The sequence below is a fragment of the Emydura macquarii genome, unplaced genomic scaffold, assembly GCF_026122565.2.
Source record: "Emydura macquarii macquarii isolate MOO-44397 ecotype Brisbane River unplaced genomic scaffold, CSIRO-AGI_Emac_v2 contig_3530, whole genome shotgun sequence".
Lineage (NCBI taxonomy): Eukaryota > Metazoa > Chordata > Testudines > Chelidae > Emydura > Emydura macquarii.
In genome coordinates, this window is record NW_027133667.1 from 8,971,168 (window position 1) to 8,997,043 (window position 25,876).

Here is a 25,876-nt window from a genome sequence, read left to right on the forward strand (position 1 = left end):
TTGTTTTTTATCAAAACATCATGTGATACCAAGTCAAATGCCTTACAGAAATCTAAGTTTATTACATCAACACTATTACCTTTATCAATCAAATCTGTAATCTTAATAAAAAAGGTATCAAGTTAGTCTGGAAGGATCTATTTTCTATAAATCCACATTGATTGGCATTAATTACATTACCCTCCTTTAATTTTTTATTGAGTCCCATATGAACTGCTTCATGATCTTGCCCGGATCAATGTCAGACAGACAAGCCTATAATTATCCAGATTATCCCATTTACCCTTTTAAATATTTCAAACATTTAAAAATTACCCTTTTCAAAGTGGTACAATTGGTGTATGTAGACAAGGCCTTAGTATTTTCAGATGCACTTGCAAATGAGAGAGAGATATTAACAGATTGTTCATTTCAGGTACAATTTCTAGTGTGTCAGTCAGGCAAACTTGCATTTAAAACAATGCATATCAGACCGTAAAATGGGGAACCCTAAGTTTGGGTCAGCACTTAGGAGTCCACTCCTCTGGTCCATGAGTGTCATGTTAAGTATCTATTCGACTGAAATTAGAAATGAAAAATCCCACTGAAGGACTGTTCATTAATGCACTTTAGTGTTTTGTCCAATATAGTTTTAAACAGATGAAATTTCCACCACTTCTGTTGAGAGACTATTCCACAGACTTCTTGTAGCAAGTTTTCCCTGCAATTCAGTTTTAAGTTTCCCTTTAGTACATCTTCTCATTACTCTTCGCTACATCCCCGAAGACCATTCTAAATAGTTTCCCTCTTTCTTGGTGTTTACATCCTTCAAATATTTGAAGATTTTTATTCTCCATTATATCTCTTATCCAAGCTCAGTACACTTGTCAATTTCAACATTTTCTCAAATCATTGCTCTCTAGCCCTTTACCTTTTTTCTCTCTCAACCTCTTCCAATTTGTCAGTGTTTTCCTGGTAATGTGATGCCTAGAACTGAAAACATAGTACAGGCAAGCACTATAACTCCACTTATACCTCATACCAGGTGATGCATACAAAAGCTAAAGTGTTAGGCAGCTTCACGTCCCTTGGAGTAAACGGGGAGATATCCCATTCCAAGTGATAAAAAGGAGAGATTGCTAAATGAAAGGAAAAGTTTTTTCTATTTTTTTCCCATCTGAGTTAAGATTATTTTTCATGACCTGTTACCCGGTCACCCAGAGCACAGTAACAATGCCCATTCTCTGTTCAACTGCACCAAAGCAGATTGCTAGAAGCAAGGAAACCTTCTTAGCAACTAAGAAAGGAGGAGCCTGGAAAATGGTATACTTCTGGGGCAGAAGTTGGGGGGAAAGGGTCAGCAAAGTAAAATCAGAAAGGGCAAAACTACCTTGTAGTCTATACTGGAAAAACTTCACCAGGTGTTACAAAAATTAATACACCAAAAAATGGATACAAAACCTACCTTTACTTGTCGGGCCTGGCTGATGACACAAGGAAGGCTGAATAGCTGTTGGACAAATGCTTTCAACTCCTCCACCGTGAGCTTGGTCCTAGTCCTCCCGCTATCTGGGCTCAGCTTGCTGTATGAGTTAAGGCATGGAAAGTTACAAGCAATATTAGATGAAACAGTGGTCAATACTTATTTGAGCGAGCTCCCACCAGCAGAGAGAATCAGAACTATCAAGAAGTTTAAAAGTTTCATCACGTCAGTTCTCATGGCACTATAAATTGAATCTCCAGTCAATTTCATTCACAGGCACCACAGAGCTCCCAAGTGTACTAAGGAGGAGCCACTAAATCCCATCATCTCCCCAACATTCACACTGTAATTCAACAGCAAACACAGCTTCTACTGAAGTGAACACAATGTACCATTACATCAGTAACATACCCAGGAGGCATCATAACAGGCAATAAGTTAGGAGTAGTGGATGTGGCCAACAAAAGTTACTTACCTTACAGTAACTGAAGTTCTTTGAGATGCATTTGTTCACACAGAACCCACTGTACCTGTGTGCTAGCCTAGCAACTTTTAGCCAGCAGTGTCCTTTGTGGCTGCACATGTGCCCTGTGCACCCTCGTGCCACCAGAGAGAGAGATTAAGAGCAGAGCAGCCCCAAACACCATTTAATTCCTTCACTGATACAAAAAAAACAGATCAGGGCTCATTATCAGTGGGGGGAGAGGGATCCTGGGTCTGTGTAGACAAAAGCATCTCAAAGAACTTCAGTAACTGCAAGGTAAATAACTGCTTTTCTCTTCAAGGTAGGTGATTGGAATCCTATCTAAATCTAGCTGTAGAACTGTCCTACCAAGTGGCACATCTGGTCTAGAAGTTGTAGCAGTGATTGATAAATGTATGAACTGAACTCCAAGTAGCTGCTCTATAAACTTCAGAAATAGGGACCTCCTCTGAAACAGGCCACAGATGTCAACTGGGCCTCTGAAGACCATACCGTAACTCGTGAGAAAACAGGTACTTTATCTAAACAGGATATTTTCACACAGTCTGCATCCATTTAGAAGGTCTTAAGAGAATACAGCCTGCCCCTTAGATTTATTACCAAAAGCTACAACAAGTCTAGCTGATTTACGAAAAGATTTTGTTCTGGAAAGTTAAAAGGTCCTAGTCCTGAGAATGACCAGTGAGTGGAGTTTAGTTTCTGCAGAAGAATCATGAAACTTAGGCAAAAATACTGGTAAGCAATTAAAGTCAAACTATTTCTAGTAAAAATGTTGGATGTAACCTGAATGTAACTCTGCCCTTATGAATCACAGTATATGAAGGGCCAGCCCAACCATGAATTTTGCTCACCCTGCTCACTTGCTACCATGTGTGGCAAGAAGGAACTGAGTGGCTGTTGGGACTGCTCTGCCTTTTATGCCCTCACTATAGAGGGCATAAGGATGCACAGAGCACATGTGAAGCCATAATGGACACTGCCAGCTAAAAGATTCTGGGTTTGCATGCATGCACCTAACATAGGATGTTAGTAGATGATAAATGCTTGAAGAACTCTACATTATGTTAGTCCCAGCTGCTTGCTGCCCAATGATCCCAGTGAAGATTAGGCTGGCCATTGTGTTAGATACTACACAAACACATAAGACAGTCTCTTCCTTAAGAGCTTACAATCTTGCAGTCTTATTTTTTTTTAAAGGGAACCATACAAGAAAACAAACAGGGAAACAGGCACATATCTGGTCAGTAGTTTATTTGGTTTTAAATAACCTGATGCTGCTCCAACAGCTCAAACAGATGCCAGACAAATTTTGGTGCTGTAATTCAGCAGGTATCAAACTTAACCCATGTGCTCTGGGAATGCTCTTAAACCTGTATGCTTTGAGCAGAACTTAATGGCAGAGTTACTTTTTCTTATCAAATAAAATTCTGTTACTAGCTAAACATATAATTTTAAAGCTAATGGATGTTAACTGGAAAATAAATTAATCTGAAAGACTTTGGCTAAGCAGAGCACTAAAAATTACTAAAAGATTGGAACTACAAAAATGGAAATCCAAAAAGCAACCAACGATTGAAGACTGGAGCACTGACTTGATAAGCTTGGCCACCATGGAAAGAGGAAATTATCTTATGCAGTAACGATGGTTCTTTGAGATGTCTCACCCTATGGGTGCTCCAGTGAAGACGTACCTACGTCCCTGCACCTCTGATCTGAGATTTTAGATAACAGTGTCTATTCATCGGTCCACAAATGCGCTCTCCCTCTCTTGAGCTCTGCCTCAAGGCTAACCAGCGCTGCGTGGGCAAACCACGCTCAGTTCCTTCTCTACAGTATAGCCCCTCTTGAGAAATCCAAAGTAGACGGGAGAAGGACAGGCTGCGGAACACCTATCGGGGCATACATCTTACATCAAAGAATACATCATACATCTTCACTGCACAGGGTGAGTAACTTCCTCTTCTTTTCAAGTAATGTCCCTATGGGTGCTCCACTGTAGATGACTCCCAATGGAGGATTAGGGCTTTGGAGTCAAGTCTATTATGGATGACAATACTGTGGAGCCGCAGATAGCATTGCAATCACTAGAGACTCAGCTTCCATAGTGTTCTGCGAAGGTCTGAGCAGACGCTCAAGTCGCTGACCTGCAGATGGGAACATCTTTAAGGAGGGAGACGGAGGTGAAAACTGATCTCACGGAATGAGTATGGATTCCAGATGGATGGAGGTAGCAAATTATAAGTATGATAATAGTGAATAATTAATACAGTTGAGACCTATTTGAAAAGTCTCTGAGCTGATTTCGCAGCACCTTTTAACCTGCCTGCAATTGAGAAGAGCAGGTTAGGAGATTTCCTGAAGACCTTCGTCCTGTCCAAATAAAAAGCCAGGGCTCTCCTAATGTCAAGCGTATGAAGTTCAGCTTCCCTACTGTCACACTGAGGCGTTGGGTAGAAGGTTAGAAGGTGAATGAGCTGATTCATGAAAAAAGACAAGGTCGTTTTAGGGAGGAACTTTGGGTGTGGCCTCAAGAGGACTTTGTCTTCAATGAATATTATGAAGGAAGGGTGTGCCATTAATGCAGCCATTTCCCCTATTCGACATGCTGAGGCGATGGCTATTAAGAACACTGTCTTCACAACAGATGTGCAAGAGAAGAAGTGGCCATAGGTTCAAAGGACGGTCTAGTTAGGCTCTTCAGAACTAGATTCAGGTCCCACGTCAGAGTGGGGAGTCTGGTTTGTGGGAAGAGATTTCAAATGCACTTCAGGAATCTCTCTTGGTCATTGGATGGGCAAAAGCAGAGTATCCACCTATCTGTTGATGGAAGGCTGTGATGGCCGCAAGATGTACTCTGAGAGCGCTAAAAGATAGCTCCATCTCTTGAGGCCGAGCATGTAGTCTAACACAGAGGAGAGAGGGAGATATCAGGGCAATTTGTTTGGAATTACACCAGACCACATCCGTCTCAGCCAGGTGGGAAAAATCAGTATAACTTCCACTTTTTCTCTCTTCATTTCGATCAGGACCTTCATCAGCAGGTGGAGAAAAGGCATATGGAAGGTCTTTGTCCCATCGGAGAAGGAGAGTCTCCCCTAAAGAGGGTTTCCAGAGACCAGCTCTGGAGCAATAGAGTGGGCATTTCCTGTTCAGGTAAGTAGCAAACAAGTCTATTGTTGGGGTTCCCCAGTGAGAGAATATACAGTGGAGCAATGGTGGGTTCATTTCCCATTCGTTGTTGTGTGAGAACTTGTGGCTGAGACTGTCTGCTGTTATATTCTGTACTCCTGGCAGGTAAATGGCTGATATGAGAACACTGTGGCGAATGCACCAGTTCCATAGTTTTAGTGCTTTCATGCACAGGGAAGATGATCTGGTGCCCCCTTGTTGATTTATGTATGTCACTCAGGGGTGTGTTTTTTTCACACCTCTGAGAAACAGATGTTTTTCCAGCATAAGTGCTCATGTAGACAAGACCTAAGATACAAACTGCTGAAAGTTATCATTTCCCTTCCCCTCCCTTGCATTCCTCAGAAAAAGTCCAGTGGCCTGCCAAACGAATAACTCAAGATGACCATTCTGAGATCAGGCTGATACCACCACTGCAGCACTAGCAAGATTGAAACATACAGGGAACACCTGGGTGCTGTTGGAACAGATAGGTTTGTGGGGGAACGGGGAGGGCAGGTTAGGGCAATATGTGATCCTCCAAACCAGCAGAGGGCAGTGCTCCAATAGCCCGCCCCTCCACTAGAAGGAATATCACATGGGGTAGGAACAGTGAGAGCTGGGCCACGCTTCCTGACCTGCACCTTTGGACACAGCAGACCAGACCTACTCTCAAATAACAGCTTTCTGCTGCTGCCAGATGCTGCTGTTAGTCCTGTAGCTCAAATGATAATCTGTGATTCAAATCTGAAGCTTCAGGGCTCAAACCCAGATGAAGATCACACAGTGTTATAGTTGCACATAGAATTGAAGAGGACACTAAAGTTGCACACAGAAAACTACATTAAAAGAACATTTGAGGTTGCAAAAGTGAAGCACTCAAGAGTTAGGAAGTGCCAGAATTTAGGTTGCCCAGGCAATCTTAATTCAGCCCCCTCGTGTATGCATAATCATATAATCTTTAATTACATGATCACATACTATTTTTTTCCATGGGACTGATGCAAAATGGAGCGGGATTAAGGCTGCATTGGCAGCCACACATCTGGTATTTCCTAACTTCTGAGTGCTTGACTTTGCAACCTAAATATTGTAATAGTTTTAAGCTGTTTTGCATTTCCACTGGTGTACTTAACCCACACTAATTTGCACTTACACTTTTATTTTGTTTAACTCTCAATTTTCATTACTCTTACATTTTTGTTTCTCTGTCTCTTTCCCTGCAACACCTTCCATGGTCATTTGAATTCCTAATCAGCACTCAAACCCCTCTCTCCCTCTCTTATGCTTCCATAGTTCAGTAGACAGTTCTGCTGAAAATAGGATGCTGAACACATCCCAGATCTGTAAGAGCACTGTCACCTACCGCAGTGCTCTCACCACTACCTGTCACCCCACCACTAACCAAATGGTGGGCTTCTACCAAGCCATGCTGGAAGCCTCAGGGGTCTTCCTAGCATCCAAGTGGGAGGAGGAGGGTACAAGATGACATGCATGGAAAAGATTGAAAAGCTCCTTGGTCTTACCTGTGTTTTTGCTTTTTGCTCAGAAGCAGCTGTGCCACCGAAGCACAGGTCTCTGCCTCTTTCACAGCATCTCTGAGTCTGCGGAAGAGATCATTCTCTGGATACTTCCTGTCTTCAGCATCCTCCAACATCACTCTCAACTCAATCACATCTGCAATAATAGGATACAAGTTGTCTGTGTGCAGAAATTAAAGCCATCTTAAACTATTTCACTAGTTCCCAAACATGTTCCCAACATGCTAGTTAGATTTGAAATGCACAGCAGCAATGAAAAGCATCAATCTAGTATTTGTATCACTTTCAGTTAGATCCATCTCCCCACTTCCACTATGAACATCCCTTCTTCCACAAAGTTGGAATACCCCACTTCAATCCAATACTTTAGTGTCATTCACCGGAAAAATGGCTGAACAAAGGCAGGGATTCCCCAAACAAAGAAACTACAGTGAGCAATAATGTAAGTCTGACCTTTCTTGTGGTTGAGGTTGGCAGCCAATGCTTCTGTAACTCTACTGACCCACGTATCATAGGACTGTGCTCTAACTTTCACTCCATACAGAAGAGATGGGAGGTCCTCTAATGGATACCGGTACCTGTAGATAAACAGAGAAAAAGAGCAAGAGCATTAAACCTCCTATAATACAAAGGACATCAGTTTCCACTCACAGATTCCAAAAGATGAGGCTTAGAAGCTCTGTATCACACCTGGCCTCATGGGCAAGATATGAGAAATGAGGAGACTTATTCCTGTTGGCTAGAAAAAGGTAGGTGAAGATAACTGCTATATTTTGCCATAAGTCTCTAGGTAACAGGACAGGCTATGCCTGGGAAAGGAGATATGGGGAAACTTGTATACCTGAGACACTTTTTCTGCATGGGACAGGGACACAAATCAGTCGGATGATACAAGCATACGAGCCGCTCAGGATTACAAGAGCAAGTAAGTGCAGACAAGAAGCATGTGGTCCTGCAAGCTGCACACTGACGCTCATCATCTGGAACTAGTTCAAACACTTCCTCTTCTGACATCAGCACTCCCTGACAAAAAATTTGACAGTTGGTAAGGACACGGGTCACAGACAGAGCAAACTTCCTTTCAAAAAGTCTTTTATAAACGCTGTACTGCACAAACATGATGAAAAGTAGGAGCTGCGCTCACAGTACTCACCATCTGCACAACTGACTCCCTTAAGCGTGTTTCTTCCTCTGTCATGAGAGTCATTTCCTTGCAGACCATGGCAGCAAGCCCCACATCCAAACATTCTGGATCTGCCGCCATCTTGAAGATCAGTTCCTCATGAGAGAATACGCAGTGACGCCTTAGCCGTCGGTAATGATTCACACACTGACGCCCAATGGGAAGCTGGGAAAGGCCAAGAACCAACAAAGTCATTATTTGGGGCATGTTCCAAGGAGCTGTCCAACATCTCCTCACTTTGCCTCCATCAACAAGAACTGGGAAAAAGGCAGACTCAAATACATCAACTAAAGAACAGTCTTTCTAGGGAGGTAGTCAACTACAACAGACAAATTATGTCACAGTTACTAGTGGTAAGGTCTCCAGCGCCTCCAGGAAGAGAACCACGTTTTGTGTCTTTTCTTTTTTTTTTTAAAAAGCATCTAAAAAGCTAATGGAGTTAGGTATCTGGATTTCTGGAGCCCAATGAGTTCATATTTTAGATTAAGCAAAAAGAATCTCATATAGCTAGTTTGAATTTGGCAGCTATTCCAGAGGCGGTACAGAGACTACAACTTTGGTACAGGGGAAAGACAACAGGGGAAGAAAAGAAAAACATGAGAAAATTAGAGGCCAGAAAATAAATGTAGCCCTGGAAACAGCATCTTATGTCAATGACAGAAGCCTCACCTAAAGGGATTGAAAGTGGGTGTCAGCAACATGGAAGGGGCTAAAATCATCTGAACTTAAGGCAGAACATGTACACAATAATTAGGGGAGGAACCTTAATTGATAATCGTAACTCCTATAATCAATCACTGACGGAACATTCACCCATTTTGACAAGTTACCAAAGCGAGCCCTGTATCAGTTTCTTGCTATGCAACATCATGGTACAATAGGGGTCTTGAGCTAATGCTTATATAACTAACAGTAGCAGTAACTGGGCACAGCAAGAGGAGTGGAGAACACAGCTACAAGCAAACCTCTTTGGGATTTAGTACAGTGGGTTATCTGTCCTACACAAGTGCAGAAAGGACAACTGCATCAGAGAGCACCTCTGCAGCCCTACCGTGAACTGCCAAGCTTAGTTCAGACACATGCTTACAAGGGAGCCAAAATTATAATAGTCAACTAGAAGCTATTTAGAATTGAATTATATGCCCCTCAAAATGCATTTTCTGTAATGGAAACCCAAATGACAACTGTGGCAGTGACACGTACTGCTGGAACATATCAAACTACTATCCAGATAAACATGTTACTAACATTCTCCTAATAAAGGCCTGCAAGCAGAGACATGACAGACATGTGCAACAGAACAGACCCAGTCGGCAGTGCAGAAATTCACGGCCTCAGCAAAGTTGTAGCCCTGGTTAAATCCGGAGTGATAGGCACGAGGAAAAGTCACAACAAACTCGCCAGCGCACTGATTGGTCCTGTACACCTAAACAGAAATCAGGGTGGGGGAAAGAAAGGAGAAAACTGTGAGATTAGAAGCAGACAGGGTAAGATAATTCACCAAAAAAGACAATCTCACCTAACCTGTAAGAGACAATAGGGACTTTAACTAGTGCAGGAGAGATTAGGAGAGTCTATCCTTTTGAAAATGAAATCCTCATTGATAATCTTACTACAAAAAGTTGAATAAATGAATCAGCAGTTACAGGCTTGTCCCTTTTGGGATCAGGCAGGAATTTTCTCTACGATCAGTGAGTAGATCATCACTTAACCATTCATACCACAAAGTTTAAAAGCCTCTGGAAAGAGTATACTTTGTTTTGTTGGGACATCTGCCAGAGAGACGCAATTTAGCTTAACGAAAGTGAATGGTAGTGGACTATTGCTTAAAGGGACACACTTCATATTTGACCCAAAATGGAGATTTCACAAAAATTAGCTTTTATAAAACCTGAGAAATAGAAATGTTTTCTTGATTTTTTTTAAATCAAAAGGGAAAGTTTTTAAATACACACAACTATCTTGCAGCCACTGCTACAACACTGCATTGCAGAGAACCTGAAGGTGAAAACGTTTAAAACAAAAGTGAATCAATGAATCTGACTTCACTGTTTGCACTGACCAAACTGAGTAAAAAGGGAACAGCAAAAAACAAACAAAACAAGAAAAACCCCATGATTATTAACCTTCCATAACTGCTGTTCTTTTAGATGTGTTGCTCATGTCCATTCCATGGTAGGTGTGTGTGTCTCCTAGGCAGGTGGGAGCCTGAGTGGAGCTGCCACTGATAGGTCCGGAAGCATACCAAACCAATGCTGATATGGCCACGCCAGAGCTATCGGGATTACCTTTGCCATGTCCCATTTGACTTTTAGGAGGACTTTGTGAACCAAGGGGATCAGTAGGAAGGCGTATACTAGGCGGTCTGCCCATGAGATCAGGAAGGCATTGGAGAAGATGTGATGCCTCGAGATGAATAGCCGGTTTCAGGCAGAAGTCACAGTCGGATGGCCTTCTGGCACAGGGCTGACGATCGAGACCCTGCCTGCTTGCTGATGTAAAACACCGATGCAGTGTTGTCCTTCAAGATCTGCACCACTCTGCCTGAGATTTGGGGAAGGAACACCTGACAAGCCAAGCGTACCACCCTGAGTTCCCTGATGTTTATATGCAGGGTGAGTTCTTCATGGGACCAGAAACCCTGAGTCCTGAGACTGTCGAGGTGGGCTCCCTACCCCAGGACTGACCCATCGAAGACTAAGATTATTGATGGATGAGGGGCAGCAAAGGGTACACCTTTCATTACGGATCCTGGGTCTCTCCACCAGGTCAGCAAAGTGAGGACGGGAGGCAGAATTGTGAGTATCAAGTCCAAATAGTGTCTGTTCAGGCAGTAGACTGATACCAGCCACATCTGTAGGGTCTGAGGCATAGCCTTGCATACTGCACCACACAGGTGCATGCTGCCATGTGACAACAGTTTGAGGCAGATCCAAGTGGTTGTTAGTGGGTGGGTTGTGACCATGGAGATCAGATCCAACATAAATCAGAATCTGGTCTTAGGTAGGTAGGCCTTGGTGAATCAAGTCAAGCACTGCTCCAATTAATTCTATTCCCTGAACTGGGACCAGAGTTGACTTCTGCTCATTTATCAGCAGACTCAGCGCCTGAAAAGTGGCCTGTACTGTATCGATGCTGTGCTGGACCTGAGCCTGCGAGTGACCTTTGATCAGCCAGTCATCAATATGGGGTAGACTTGCATGCCTTGATGTCCGAGTAAGGCTGCTACCACCACCATATACTTTGTAAAGATCTATTGGGCTGCCGACAGGCTGAAGGGAAGCACGGTGAATTGGTAGTGGCATTGACCCACTACATGCCTGAGGAATCTTGTGACCACAGAAGATGGAGATGTGGAAATAAGCATCCTTTAAATCAAGAACAGCATAACCCTGTCTGCCCCGCTCATTCGCTGCCAACACTACCAGGGACCCCGAGGAGGGAGGGGATGCGAGTAAAGGTACTCAAACCCACTGGCTGAGACATAGTATTCTTCTCGGCCCTTTTTGAGGTGGAGGCAGAGAAGAAGGTGTCTGCCATAGTGCCCTGATGGGTCCCATCACCACCTCGTTAATGGGCGGTCCACTATGGAGTGAGCCACTGCAGCCAGGATGTCAATTAGGCTGTGTGCAGCTCAGTCCCAAATTTGTGGTGACCCTTTTCAAGGATTCTTCATGGACCCTGAAGTCATCTGGCAGGAGCGGATTGCTAGGTTCTGCGACCGCCTCATCTGGGAATGACGAGGAAGAGGCCTGCAATGGAGAAGGCGTTGACTCCTCTTCCTTCACCATATTCTTTGGGGCCATTTCTTGGATCTTCGCACCGGGGTCAACGCTGGAGTCAGGATCCAGTGCTGGACTGGACGAAACAGCAGCAAGCCTCTCAGACACCAACGAGTGGTGGGAAGAGGGCCCAGTACCAGGGGATACCCCCACTGGCTCCAGTACTGCATTGGCCAGTGACCCAATGGCCATTTGCCAGCCCTGAAGTCCAGTGTGTAGGCTGGCTACCGGTAGGTTTCAGGTGGAGTGAAGGATTCCACTTCAGACTCTGAAGAGGATTCCTCCCCCTTGGATTCCATGGCAGCATAGTATCCTCCTCCACCTCTGAGCAGTGCTGCGGAACCTGGGACTGGTGACAAGCTAGAGACCGCAGTATCAGGACCATGGAGGGTTTGCCCCTGGACAGTTCTGTGGTGGGCGGTGACACGGTGGAACTCAGAACCCCTTGCTTCCTTTTATCCCCAGTCACCTGGGCTGGTTGGGAGTCTTGAGGGATTGGCACAGTCAGGAGGGACATCAGATTCTTTGCCACTTGGAAAGCCACTGGGGTCGAAGGAGTCCACAAGCGTGTGGTTCCACAGCCACTCCCAGGAGTCAGGTCTTGGATCAGACATGGTACTCTAGGTGGAGTCACCAAAGACATCGGTAGCTCTAGGGAGGACGAGTGGCCTGGTGCAGGTCTCACTACATTGGTCACTCCCTGTTTGTCCCTCTTTGGCACCAGAGAGAACCCTCTCTAGGTGCACTGTTTCTTGTGCTTCTTCCTCTGCATCAGGATGGAGAGCAGTGCCACAAGGAGCACAATTAGGTGGATCGTTTCGCACAGAAGCCAAAGTGCTTGGCGCCAATTTGGAGTGGCTCAGCTTCGAAACTGGTCTGAGGGCTGCCTCCATGAGTAAGGCCTTTAGAGATATGTCCCTGTCCTTTTGCGTGCGCATCTGAAGCCCTTCAGGTCTGGCACTTCTCCCTTAACACCAGTTTCCCTGAGGCACTTTAGACAGCTGGAGTGTGGGTCACTCATAGGCACTGGCTTGCCACAGGAGAGAGACGGCTTGAAACCTGGGGATGGACCAAGGCATGCCCAGCCTCAGGGGCAAAAATCCCTCAACGACAGGGACAACTATTAACACTACTATCTACACTAATACTATGAACTATATACACCAACTACAATAACTATACAACATACAGTAGAAAAGTCCATATCACTGGGAAGAAGCCTTGCAAGAGCAAGAAGGACCATTCCAGGTAACCGCCACAGGTGAGAAGAAGGAACTGAGAGGGCATGGGGCTGGCAGCACCCCATATATTGGTGCATATGTCCGCAACTCCAGAGAGAGCTAGAGCTGTCCCAACAGATAGCACTGAGGGAAAAATCTCCAGCAACTGTGCTTAAGGTGTGCATTCTCCTACCATGGAATGGACATGAGCAAGCACTTGAAGAAAAAACAGCGTACATGCCTTTTTAAGGATTTCAGTGTTAATCTACACTGTTAAGAGTAACAAAGAAAAATAAATTTGTTTACACAAGATATTTAAGATGACAATGTTCCATTAATTTGGTTCACATTACAATATTATCTTAATTTCCTATTTTAAAAGGGAATGGATATATATGTTATTAAGAAAATGCAGAGTTATAATTAATGCTAACAAAATTTTTGGAAGAGATACTAAATCTCATGTTTTAAGACTTATCAAGGTAATCAACAGGACCACCACGGGCCAAATCTGGACCGCCAGATGCTTTTGAATGGACCATGAAAATTTTTATTTACTTATTATCATTAGTTATTTTTGTATTATTTCTCTGGAGTCTGGACCTTGACTATACCCTGACCAAGAAATCTGGACCTTGACAAAAATAATTGATTACCCCTGGTTTAAGTCAATCTCCAACTGTTTGAAATCATGATGAGACCTAAAGGGGGGCAAATTATCTCACATTTGCCTACAACAGGGTTTCTTACACTTTCCTCTGAAGAATCTGTTGCTGGCCATCATCAGAGATAGGACGCTGGACTATGTTAATTCCTATGTTAATGGTGACATTTAACCAAAGGCCAGTGCTTAATTATTTAACTAACATATTGAATTCTGATATCTGGTCCTTTAACAGCTGATAAATAGAGGAACAAAAATCAAATAATTATGACATACAGTGAGTATATTTGTTCTATGTAGTATTTTATTTCATTTAAAGCTTTTTTTTTTTATGGGGGGGGGGGGGGGGTCTTTTGTAAGAGGCTTCTCTCTTAAAAAAGGTGAGCCACTTAAGATCATTTGATAGTGAGGACTCATTAATGGCAACCTAACTGAGTTCTGCTACATCTACACCGGCTTGCATTTCACACGGAAGTCCTCCATCAGAATATTACCTCCTCCGACTGAAGCATGCTAGAGAATTAGATGAAAAGTTGTCCCTTAACTTATTAACTGAATCCCAGAGATCACCATAAGAGTTCTTAAATGCTATTCCAACACATACGGAAAATCTGTCACAAAGCAAAAGGTATAAAAAAGCAGTGGGTTACAGAGGTATGGAAGAAATTCTCCTGGACTACTCACAGGCACACCATGCTCCATCAGCACATTGGGGTTCATAATGGTGACAAGCTGATGCAGGAGATCAGGCTGTGACTCAAACAGTTCCGGGGCCAGCTCTCTCATCACCTCCTCCAGCTGTTCTGCTGCATGAGAGGGTACTCCATACCATGTCTTTGGCTCTCCCCTGGCAGAAAACAAAGCCAACAATATACATTACCTAAAGGAAAAAGTGAGGATGCCATCCTAATGCAAGGTGTCACAGTTCAGGACAACTGCACCTGTATTTTCCCTCAGCAATGGCTCCCACTCAGGTTTTCAACTCCCCAAACATTGCCTTTCTTGGGTGTGGAAGTGCATCTCACTCCCTTCTGATCAGGGTATTTCCAGGTAGCACAGTTCCCTGCTGCACTTTCCTGTGCTATTCCAAGCCAAGGCAGGCTATTCAAGCACACCTGCTCACTTTCTCCTCAGAGATTTATAACAGTGATTGTCAACAATTATAAGTTACCATACAGTTCCTTCTATGCAAGCCTATTTATTCTTAAGGTAGAAGCACTATAGAGAAAACCTATTAAAAACAATAAAAACCTACACATATGTTAATAAGCTTACCAGAGATCACCCCAACCCTAACATGGGCTCTGGCTGGAGCAGTCCTTCCAAACTCCACCTAAGGTGTTTCTTTTGTGGTCACAAGTTCATCACAGTTTCAGCTCAGAACAAGCACACTCATAATATGGTTAATCCCCACTTTATACATCTCAGGGGTCTTTGACCTGGAGTTTCCAGGAGCAGGCAATTAGAAGACAATGGGTTTTCCTCCCCTGAGCATAGCTTCAAACAGGTGGATTCAAATGGGTCATTTGCATTCCCCTTGCCCCCAGGTACTTCCTAGGAAATCCACTTCACAGGTATTGTTCCAAAAAGCCTTCTAAAGTTCTTAATACTTTCCAGAGATTTCACCAATCAATCAGTCTCCTAGAGAAGTTATATACATACAATTCCATAACACACACAATTGCTTTTTTAATATAGTGGACCCCAAAAGTTACTAAACTTAATTAAGTAAGGTTTAACTTAATTCAGTAAAAGTTCATTCAGGATACTGTCAGTGTCACACAGGGTATACTCCAGTGATTTCACAGAACCTCCCACCACTCTCCTTGAGACACTTTGCACGTGGCAAGAGACAACACCCTCAAAACTCACTCTCTTCTTGGGGTAAAATGAATATAGTGTCCCTTTGGTCTTGGATTATCACCAGGTGCAGGTATTAAATGGAAGAATTGCATCAGTTAAGAGCAAGCAGGGCACTGCAAAGAAAGAGGATGACAGGAAGAGAGAACATACCAGTGCAGGTAATTGATGGAATAGCTCCAGTGGTCCTCAATGTGCCAGCAGAAAGAGGAGAAGCACATCCCTACATACAGCCAGGGCACCTTCATGCCAGATATATCTGCATTGATGTGAGCGAGGACTGACTGTTCCAACACTGGCATATTATTCAGGTTCCAACCGGAAAGTGCATACTCCTGCAAAAGGAAGGGAGAAAGCAGTGAAGAAGTCCGAAGACAATTCAAATACTCTAACAAGTCTAAGAAGAAAGTAACCCTCCGGATAAATGGACCAAGCTATTAATTTACATATTAGCCTTTGATTGGTATTCTTCCATGTTGAAGCTTCAAAAGTGGGTAGTATTTCTTTAAATCAAGCACTTAATCAAGTCTTCCAACTACTTTTCAGACCTTAATCTAGCAGCCAATCCTGTTACTTCAATGCAGTTGGAATTCTCTCAGTAGACTTTGGTTTAGCTCAAAACCCAAACATGCTTAACACGGTCACTTTTCCCTGTTCTTTTTTGCTCCATCTAAGTAAAGCAATGACCCTTACAAAGTGGCTGGCAAAGGACGTCAGTATGATATGCTGGAGGCAAAATTCTAGTCTGGAACACTCTTCAATGAAAACTCAAGTCTTATACAACTTTAAAAACCATGTTCTGTGAAATCAGTTAATTAAAGGCCCATTTTACTACAGAATGACTGATCTTAACCTTCTTTACAAAAACTGCTTGAAGGGAACATATTTTAAAAACAGGAGAACACCTTCACTGCTCTTGGTAAGAGCATAAGAACAGCCACACTGGGTCAGACCAATGGTATTCTGTCTTCCAACAATGGCCAATGCCAGAGCTTCTATCGGAGTGTACAGAATTGGGCAGTTGGAGTGATCCACCCATCTTTCCCTCCCAGCTTCTGGCAGCCAGAGGTTTAGACTTCCCCCAGCACGGGTTTGCATTCCTGACCATCTTGGCTAACAGCCACTGATGGTCCCATCCTCCATGAACTTATCTAGTTTTTTTTTTTTGAACCCAGTAATATTTTTGGACATAACAACCTCCCATTGCAATGGATTCCACAGGTTAACTGTGCACCATGAGAAAAAGTACTTCCTCTGGTTTGAATCAAATCTGCTACTTATTAATTTTGTCAGATGACCCTAGCTTTTGTATTGTGGGACAGAGTAAATAATACTTACTATAGTAAAAAAAAAAAATGTATACAGGCAAAAGACTAATAGCCAAATCAGATGATCCCAAATTTACCTCTAACCTCACAGACACCTCAATACGCTACCAGAAGGACAAAGTTAAGAACTGTGTTCACACATAACATGCCTCATGTGCTCACCATAGTTCCTTCACACCAGTCCACATTTCAGGATGGCAGATGTAATGCAAGCTAATATCAGTCTGCTCATATTGGCTAAATTAATTTAAACATAGTAGCAGCCATGAAAGGGTACTGAAATAGTTTGAGTTCTGGTAACAATTACTTTAGGCATGTCTGGGGAAAATGGACAAGATTATTTAATAGTTCTTTTCCCTTTCTACTTCCTATGATAGTATGGCACGTGTTGTATGTTGTAAGAGAACATACCGATAAGAAGGACAATTGAAAATCACTTTGTTTAACTTGTCCTATAGATTCTAACTATAGGACATGTGGATGAGAAGGCTAATGTTAGGGTATTTACAGAAGGTTGAAGCTCTCAGGACAAAATCTTGTCAGTCTCCTTACACTCCTTAATACTTTGCATTTCTGTCTCACACTTAACCTGAAGAGCTAAGCACTTTACAAAGATTAACCCTTAGAACAGGCATGCAAAACAGGTGCAGACAACAGCATGGAAAAATAACTAGTCAGTCATAGCAAATCAGTGCCAATGCCAGTAATGAAAACCAACGTGTCTTGACTCCAATCCCCCTGCTTTAGCCTCTGGAACACATTTGCCTTAGAAAATGTTGATGCGTGTAAAAGCATCATTTTTCTTCACAAAACTACAAAAATCCACATAAATTTCAGCCCTAAATGCTTAAATAAAAGTGCAACTTCCTGTTCCGCAAGGTCTGAGGTTAGTTGCATTTTCCAGTTCACACCTCCTCCTCGGGCATCATCTTTCGACGACCATCCTTCACAGGGAAACCACTTCCAAAGTCCTTGGATGAGATATCAGCCCCATATTCCACAATGACATCCTCCTCAATGCTGCTCACCAGTCGCCAGAACTCCTTCTCCACCAACTCAGTGGGAACCATCTGTAAAGACAAAGGCATTCCAGTGAATGTAGCATTATCCCAGGCTAAACCCCCCCCAAAAAAACCTGGTAAATGGCCTCTAGGAGGTGTCCCTCAATGCCCATCCTGAATGCTCTGGTCAGCAGTTTGAATTGCGCTCCCTTGCACTCAAGTACACAGGCATCCTCCCCTCCCCTTTTAAAGGGCTGGGAATTTTTAAAATTCCACTTCCTATTTGCTTGACACTGACTGCTCACATTGCATCTTTCCAGCTGACCATGGCAGTTCCATGCACTAAATCTCCCTCATGGAATACACTGGAGTTGTTGGATCTGTTGGCTCTGTGAGGAGAGGAGACTGTGTAGTCCCAGCTCCGCTCCAGACGCAGGAATTTCGATACTTACGTGAAGATTTCTCATGGCATGTTGGAAAAGACTATGAACGGGACATGCATCAGTGCTGTATGAAGATCAAGGAGCTGAGGAAGGAGTACCAGAAAGCAAAGGAGCCAAACTGTCGCTGTGCCAAAAACCTGGTGCTTCTATAAGGAGCTGGATGTCATCCTCAGCAGTGGCCCTGCCTCCACCACCAAGAGCCTTGTAGATACTGGGAGGGGGAGGGCCCTGGAGCCAGCACCCAGCACACTCAACCCAAAGGACAAAGTGGTAGATGAGGAAGTGGAAATGGAGGATGAAATGGGACAGGCGACAGGGTCATCCGGTACCATGGTAAGCCTGGACCTCTTCTCAACTCCGAAGGGTTCAAGCCAGTTCCAGCACTCTGGCTCTGGCATGCATAATGCGGGAGAGGGGAACTCATTTTGATTTGATACTGCTTGGTTACATGAGGTAGAGCTATCCCTTGCTTTGTTACATGCTAGAAGTTGGTTAAGGGATAGAAATGTACAATATTAGTTGTGTCTGTGTCCACTTCACATTCCCCTATGCAGCTATGCAGGGGGGCCCCGCAGAAGAGTGTGTTAATGCACACTGAGATTTCACGGGAATCCTCCTGAGAGATCTCTAGGAAACTTTCCTGGAGGTACTCCGTCAACCCTCTGCTGAAGATACCTTGGCAGAGCTGCTTTGTTTCTTCCCCCACTGTAGGAAACTTTGCCGTACCAAATTGGCAATCACTTGTGCAGGGGTCAAAGCAACACACAGGCGAGCAGCAAAGGGACCTGATCTAAAGCCAGACACATGCAGGAGATGCACCCTTGCATCCTTGCTTACCCTGAGGAGTGAGAACAGCTTCAATGACCCTTGGCTGGGGAAAATGGTGGCAGAATTTACAATATTGTCCATAGATACACATAGTGATCCCCTTAAAACACCACCTAGACCCTCTGCACCATCTTGAACACCACCCACCCTCCCCAGCCCAAACACACCATCTTTAGGGTGTGTGCTTTCCAAAGGAGAGTGAGAAAGAGGTGTAATTTGCTATTATGACTCAATGCTGTGAGTGCACTAACAAACATGCCTCTGTTTATTATTTCTTGTGGTTCTGCAGATGTGTCCCTGAGGGGAACCCCTTATACACCGACAGAGCACATCTGCCAGACAAGGAAGAGACTCAGGAGGAGCAAGGAGGACATGTTTTGGGAGGTGCTCCAATCCTCCAACATTGCAGATCAAGAACACAGGGCACAGAACACAATAAATGAAAAACTAAAAATAGAACCAGGAGCAGAATCAGGGCCAGGAGCAAATTTTAGAGGGCCAGGAACAGATGGTGAAAGTGATGGAAAACCAAACAGATGTCGAAGTCTGTAATCATGCTGCAGACAGAACACATGCATGCTTCTCCCCACCACCACCCCCCACAGCCCATACAGAACTGCTTACCATGCCCTCCCCGGACTCCACCCACACATTCCTTGCCTCCTCCTGGCCCATCGCAGTACCCTGTTCACTCCACTCCTTGGACAGCTTCCAAAATGATAGCTGGAGTTATACACAGCTATGAGAGCCCCCATCAAGACAGTGCTCCTCTCAGTATTATATCCCTTTCAAGAAAGCATTTTTTGTGTGTTAGTTATTGCTGTTTAATAAAAATGCTCGGTGGTTGCTGCTGGAATTAATACACAGTTGCAACTAGCACATTTGCAGACTACAAATCACAATCAGGAAGCAATCATTGAAGGCAGGAAGCTAAAGCATGGCAGAATGATTTATAGAAAACACATTAATGGTGCTTATTGTCATAATGGTGTCTCAAAGCCTCTCTGATTCAAATAGCCCCCCACTGTGCCCCTCTAATAGCCCTGGTATCTGGCTGTTCAAAATTAGCCGCTAGGCAATCCACCTCCACCTCAGAGAAACTTTTCACCCTTAGCCTTACAAATATAATGCAGCACACAGCAGGCTGCTATAACCATGGGAATATTTTCCTCATTTAGGTCCAACCTGCCATAAAGGCAGCGCCAGCAAGCCTTTAATCTGCCAAACCCCTGTTCAACAGTCAATCTGCACCTGCTCAGCCTATTGTTGAAGTGCTCCTTGCTGCTGTCCAAGTTTCTCATGTAAGATTTCATGAGCCATGGGAGTAATGGGTACGCTGCATCTCCCAGGATCACTATGGGCATTTCAACATCCCACACTGGAATCTTCTGGTCTAGAAAGGAAGTCTCTGTTTGCAGCTTTCTGTGCAGGCCAGTGTTCCTGAGGAAATGTATAACATGAACCTTCCCTGACCAACCCACATTGATATCAGTGAAACAACCACAGTGATCCAAAAGCGCCTGCAATACCACGGAGATCTACTCATTTCTATTGATGTACTCCATCACAACATGATCAAGGGCCAAAATTGGGATATGCGTGCCATCTGTCATCTCGCCATAGTTAAGGAGTCCCACTGCCACAAAGCCAACCACTGTTTCACACATTTCCCAGAGGCACAGTCCTTTGTAGCAGGATGCAATTAACAGCCCTGCACACTTGGGTGAATGCAACCCTCATAATGGATTTCCCAACTTCAAACTGATTCACGATTGCCTGGTAGCAGTCCAGAGTTGCTAGCTTCCACACAGTGATCGCCATGCGCTTCTCCCTCAACAGTTCCAGAAAGGTGGCTTTGCACATCTGAAAGTTCTGTAGCCACTGCTTGTCATCCCAAACCTGCATAACGACGTAATCCCATCACTCGGTGCTTGCTTCCGAGCCCAAAAGCAATGGTCCAGCATGTGGAGCATTGTTTCTTTCCATGGCACGTGGCAGGGCAGGCAGGCACCATGGATTCCTGTTCAGGATCGCAACTCATGAAATACTGCATAATCAGGTGCATTGTGTTCATAATAGTTATCACAAGACTAGTGAGCAGAGCAGGATCCATGCTTTCAGGCAGAAATGGTGGGCAAAGAGTTTACAGGGGCTGTTGAAAAAAATGGCGCAAAATGCAGTCGATAGCCCATGAAATGATGGGACAGAAAAAACTGCATCATGGGACATTGAGCCTGCACCCACTCCCCATTCCCAAACTCCTAGCTGCAGAAGGTGGCAAGCTGCACAGTGGGATAGCTACCCACACCGCACTACTCTGTCGATTCTAAAGCACCAACTGTGGGCGTGCTCCACTGACACAAGGAGCGTTGTGTGAACATGCACAAACGCTGTAATTATAGCAATTCTTGATCATCAGTGTAACTTGCCTCTAATCATACTAGCTTTCTTATCCACCTACTCCTTCCCACAATACAACATTCTGCTTCTGAGGATCTGGTCTGCACTACAGAAGTAGGTCAGTCTAAGCTGCCTTACAAATACTGTAAACGTCTGCACTACCGGATTGCTCCCACCAATGTAAGTCTCCCACTACACTCCACGAGAGGCATAGTGCTTAGGTTAATGCAGTGTTCATGTCGACATTGCGTCACTTGCATTGCCTGTTGGCTGTCAGGCCATAAGGCTCACAGCTGAAGCCCTCCTGCCCTGGGGCTGACAGCCCTGGGATCGGGGGAGGGGGGGGAGGGAGGGTGCCCTCCGGCAATGAGCCCCCCACATTGCCCCACTTAAGTAGATGCAAGCACTCATGGGGAGGATGAGCACCACTACCAGAAAGAGGGTAAGGTAGATATGAAAAATGCGGTGGCTGTTTGTCGACCTAATTAAGTCTGTGTCTACACTACAGAGTTAAGTCTGTTTCTCCAGTTTGTATGGTTCTCACACACAACATCGGAGAAATTTTTAAAAACAAAAAAAGTAGTTTTTAAAAATAAAACTTGGTAGGGAGCTGAGGAAAGATCTCAAACTACTTTTGACCCCTTAAACTTGCTAGTGTAGCAGAGTATACTGGGTCCTTTTAATAACAAGTGCCACTAGTCCAAATCTTACTAGAATTCAGCCCTTTAAAGAAGCACATGCTGGGGGATAGTCCCCAGAAGTGACTGATGAACAATGTAGTTCCACAAGGTCATATGACCATGGGGACAGGGAGTGATGGGGGTCAAGTAACTGAACTATAAATCAACTGTGGCTCAGTGAAGAAGAGGAAGGGTAGGACCTGGAGGAAGGCTCTCCAGAGTCCAGATATGTGCAAGGAGCAGAAGGTGACTACAGAGATCATGAATTGAAAACTGAAGGACTCTCCTTCAAGAGAGCCCTGAGCCCAGGAAGTGGGCTGTAGACAAGGACAGAGTTCACAGAAGAGTCTCGGGACAGGGTAAAAGAAGGAAAGGCTTGAGGTAGCACATAACTAGTAGGGGCTAAAAATTTGGTGGGATAGGTTTTGCTTGGGGGATTCCAGGGAGAGACAAAGTCCTCCCTTCAGCCCTGCACCAGCTGGTTGACCCTAGTGAAGACCACTGACTGAACTCAAGAAAGGTGTGAATTTCATTTGATTTTATGAACTCTATTTGTGACTAATCTGTTCTATTCTATGGCAGAAGACAAACAAGGTCTGAGAATCTGAAACAGGACCTTCAACAACTGAAGAGCCTTACCCAGATGGCACTGTGGGGGCAACAGTCTGAGCCACGGACTTTTAATGATCCTCTTTCAGCAACCCTAATTGAGAGCAGGGAGAATGGAAAATCCCAGTATGAGAAGAGAAGCAGAAAGAGGTGTCAGACCTTGCTTTTAAAAGGGACATGCTCTCTGCCAAGAGGAGGACAGCCCTTCAACAGAACTAGAAGACTGAGCGGAAGGAGTGGAGGGTCAGAGACTCCCCAACTCCCCTGAAGGACACAAACAAAACCCTAAAAATGGTGGCAGAAGTAGGACTGAAGGAAGGAAATGCATTCAGCTATTTGTTGTTTATGCACAGAGATGTATATCCTCTGTACTGTCTAAGAGTAAAGTTACGTGTGTGGTTAAAAATTTCCTTTGCAAAACTTGAGTACCTTACTTCATCTGCCATGCATCCACAAAGAGCTGAACTCTATACCAGAATCCCCATGAGTGTTGACCAATGGGGAAAATGTGCATTAGCTGGTAGAGAGATTTAAAGGGGGGGGGAAGGGAGGCGCAGAGAGGGGAAAGGGCTCAGCATTTGTCTTTGAACCCAAGGCAGCTGGACTGCAGGAACCCACATCCCAAGGAGGGAGTGCCAGACAGAGTCTGCACCCCAGGAGTGTGCCTGAGAGGCCATAACTAGAATCAGTGTCTGAATGCTGCTCAGATCCTGTGAACACGGAAGCATGTGCTTTCCAAATGTTGGGTCCAGTGCAGCAGTCTGATGACCATCCACAGAGAGAGTGGAAAGGAGACTTGGCCAGGTTTGTAACAGGATCAAAAGACTTGAGGCATGCCTGTCAAAAGGTTTAAATACAAGGGGAAGCTCGGGGAAGGGCTGGAGGAAGAACTGTGCCAACAATACATTATTTGGACAGTGTGGTTTGCTGAACCCCAGAAATGGAGAGAATTTAGCAGTTTGGCCAGAGTACTTTGCTGGGATACAATCTAAGTCACCATCCACCAGAAGGAGACAGTAGACCCCCAGTATAAAGAGGGGAAATTGAAGGAGACGTGACCAGTTGCCAGAGAGCTAATCCATTTATTCCAAAAGGACAGTGTTTCTTTAAATCAAGTCATGAGATGCCCAACAAAAACTCTGGGTCAGCTGATACTGGGAAAGGGACTGAAGTAACAAATCACAACAAAATAGGGATACTCACGTGAACTGGCATGTTGAAATAATCAGATTTGAAGTTATCTGCCATCTCTCCAAAGCTCTGGAGGGTATACTCTCTGACAGCCTGCTCAAATCCAAAGGCCTCACGTGGTTTGTTACACTCCTAGGAGAGGCAATACAAATATTACTCCTACAGCTGAGGACAAGCAGTCAGGCCCTTACTGGAGAATATCAGTGTCTAAGTCAGTTTCCTTGGCTAATACAAGGGCAAAATATTGATTTCAATTGCTTTCTCCAGATGGGGCAGCTCCCACCACACAACTAACAGTTAGGCAGCCACACTAAGGTGTTCAAGACAACTGCCATGCAGCTTCATCTGTACTCCGAAAGGCACTCAGCCCTGCTGCACTAGGCAGAACAACAAGGAAGAGCAAAATACTGAAGGCAGCCTTAAGCTAAGAGAGGGGTATGTCAAACTCTGGCACTAAGACAAGCAACTGTAGCAAAACTGCACTGGAGCAAAGCCTACAACTGCCTTAGTCTTCGTAATGCAGTGTAATTGTAGCCGTGTCGGTCCCAGGATATTAGAGAGATAAGGTGGGTGAGGAAAACAACAGAAGCTGGTCCAATAAAAGATATTACCTTACCCACCTTGTCTCTCTAATCTTAGTAAGACAGCAGCCGCGCGGGGGGGGGGGGGGGAATAGCAGCCTCGGTCACATCTCAGGCTATTCCACCCTGTATATTTCTACAATGCCCTTTCAACACCAATACAGCCCTCTAACAATATTTATGTATACAGAGGTCTATCTGAACAAGCAAATATGCCAGACAACTGATGGCTGGTTAATAAAAAGTAACACCATCTAACAACTCAAATTCAGTTCTAGCTCTTAATATGTGAAGGCCAGCTGCCCGTAGAGTTCTAGGTTTCCTTTGGCAGTCTAACAGACTCTTCCTCCTTATACTATCCAGCAGCTTTGTTTGCTGAACAAGGAGCCTCTGAAGCAGCAGTCACACATCTTGACAATATCCCAAACTAAATATAAAACTACACATTCTGCTCCAATGACAAGGGAAGAGAACAGAGCTCAAAGGGCTGCACTGCCATTGTAAATGGCTCTTCCTAATATCATGAACAGATGAAAACAGCTCGAGTAGTTATTGAACTGTACCTCAGCAACACATTTCGGGCATCTCCAGTCACCCTTGGGCACATCAGGCAAAGGGGGAATCAGGCAAAAAGTGTGGTAGCTATCATCACATCCATCACACAGTAGCAGTTTGTCCTCATTGTTTCCCCGGCCACAAAACAAGCAAACATAAAGATCAACCTGTGGGGAAAAAATGTCAGTGTAATGTTATGATCAGTCTCCATCACCCAGAAGCTGCCTTTTATAAGCTGCTATACAGCTTAGTAAACAGTGCTGCAACCTGATATCTGGACATTAGGTAATCCTTTCCCTCCCACTCCTCTTAGTCCCCACCAAGAGAAGCGCCAATAAACCTCCACAGAGCTTCTGCTTCCCTAAGGCAGCCAGACATCTGAGAGTCTGAAAAAACATGAGATGGTAGGAAGCTAAGGAATACCCATATAGCTGAGCTACAGAAGGACAAAGAGCATCAAGTATCCGCAAGACAGATAACTTGAAGAACTGATTAACATTTATTTCAACTAGAAGAACTAATTTACATTAATTTTAATTTGAGAAGATGGGTTTCAAAACCATCCTTGCCACATCCTCAGTATGACTGCTCTCCCTGCTCTCTGAACCCCAGTAATGAAGGTTAATTCAAATTAGATCTCTGCAGAGAGTGTGCCCTACAAGAGCCCCCATGGTTAGATCAAAAATAGGCATTTCATCAGTATCAGTGATACAAGTGTAATTACATCTTAAGATGTTCTCAAATGCAGGGATAAAAACAGACCATGCCAGGAACAGAGAAACACGCAAATTACAAGATGAGAATCCAAAGGCAAAAGCTACATGTACAGGTGGCTAATGCTGCCCCTTGATCTTTATTCTCCTTTGATTACACAAGGGTATGGATTCCAAGTAGCA

At 44.3% G+C, this 25,876-nt stretch overlaps 1 protein-coding gene across 2 annotated transcripts in view; it reads right to left on the reverse strand.

The window, feature by feature from the left end:
* The window catches only part of KDM5A (lysine demethylase 5A), a 77,456-nt gene that overhangs the window by 32,697 nt on the left and 18,883 nt on the right, over positions 1 to 25,876 (reverse strand). For both annotated transcript variants that reach the window (XM_067536246.1, XM_067536245.1), the window contains 11 exons: positions 24,989 to 25,147; positions 23,857 to 23,976; positions 17,604 to 17,762; positions 15,518 to 15,699; positions 14,189 to 14,351; positions 9,145 to 9,264; positions 7,809 to 8,003; positions 7,497 to 7,678; positions 7,109 to 7,233; positions 6,641 to 6,791; positions 1,445 to 1,562 (listed from right to left, as the gene is read on the reverse strand). In XM_067536246.1, coding sequence (XP_067392347.1) covers positions 1,445 to 1,562; positions 6,641 to 6,791; positions 7,109 to 7,233; positions 7,497 to 7,678; positions 7,809 to 8,003; positions 9,145 to 9,264; positions 14,189 to 14,351; positions 15,518 to 15,699; positions 17,604 to 17,762; positions 23,857 to 23,976; positions 24,989 to 25,147 — 1,674 coding nt within the window. The remainder of the gene's footprint in view (positions 1 to 1,444; positions 1,563 to 6,640; positions 6,792 to 7,108; positions 7,234 to 7,496; positions 7,679 to 7,808; positions 8,004 to 9,144; positions 9,265 to 14,188; positions 14,352 to 15,517; positions 15,700 to 17,603; positions 17,763 to 23,856; positions 23,977 to 24,988; positions 25,148 to 25,876) is intronic.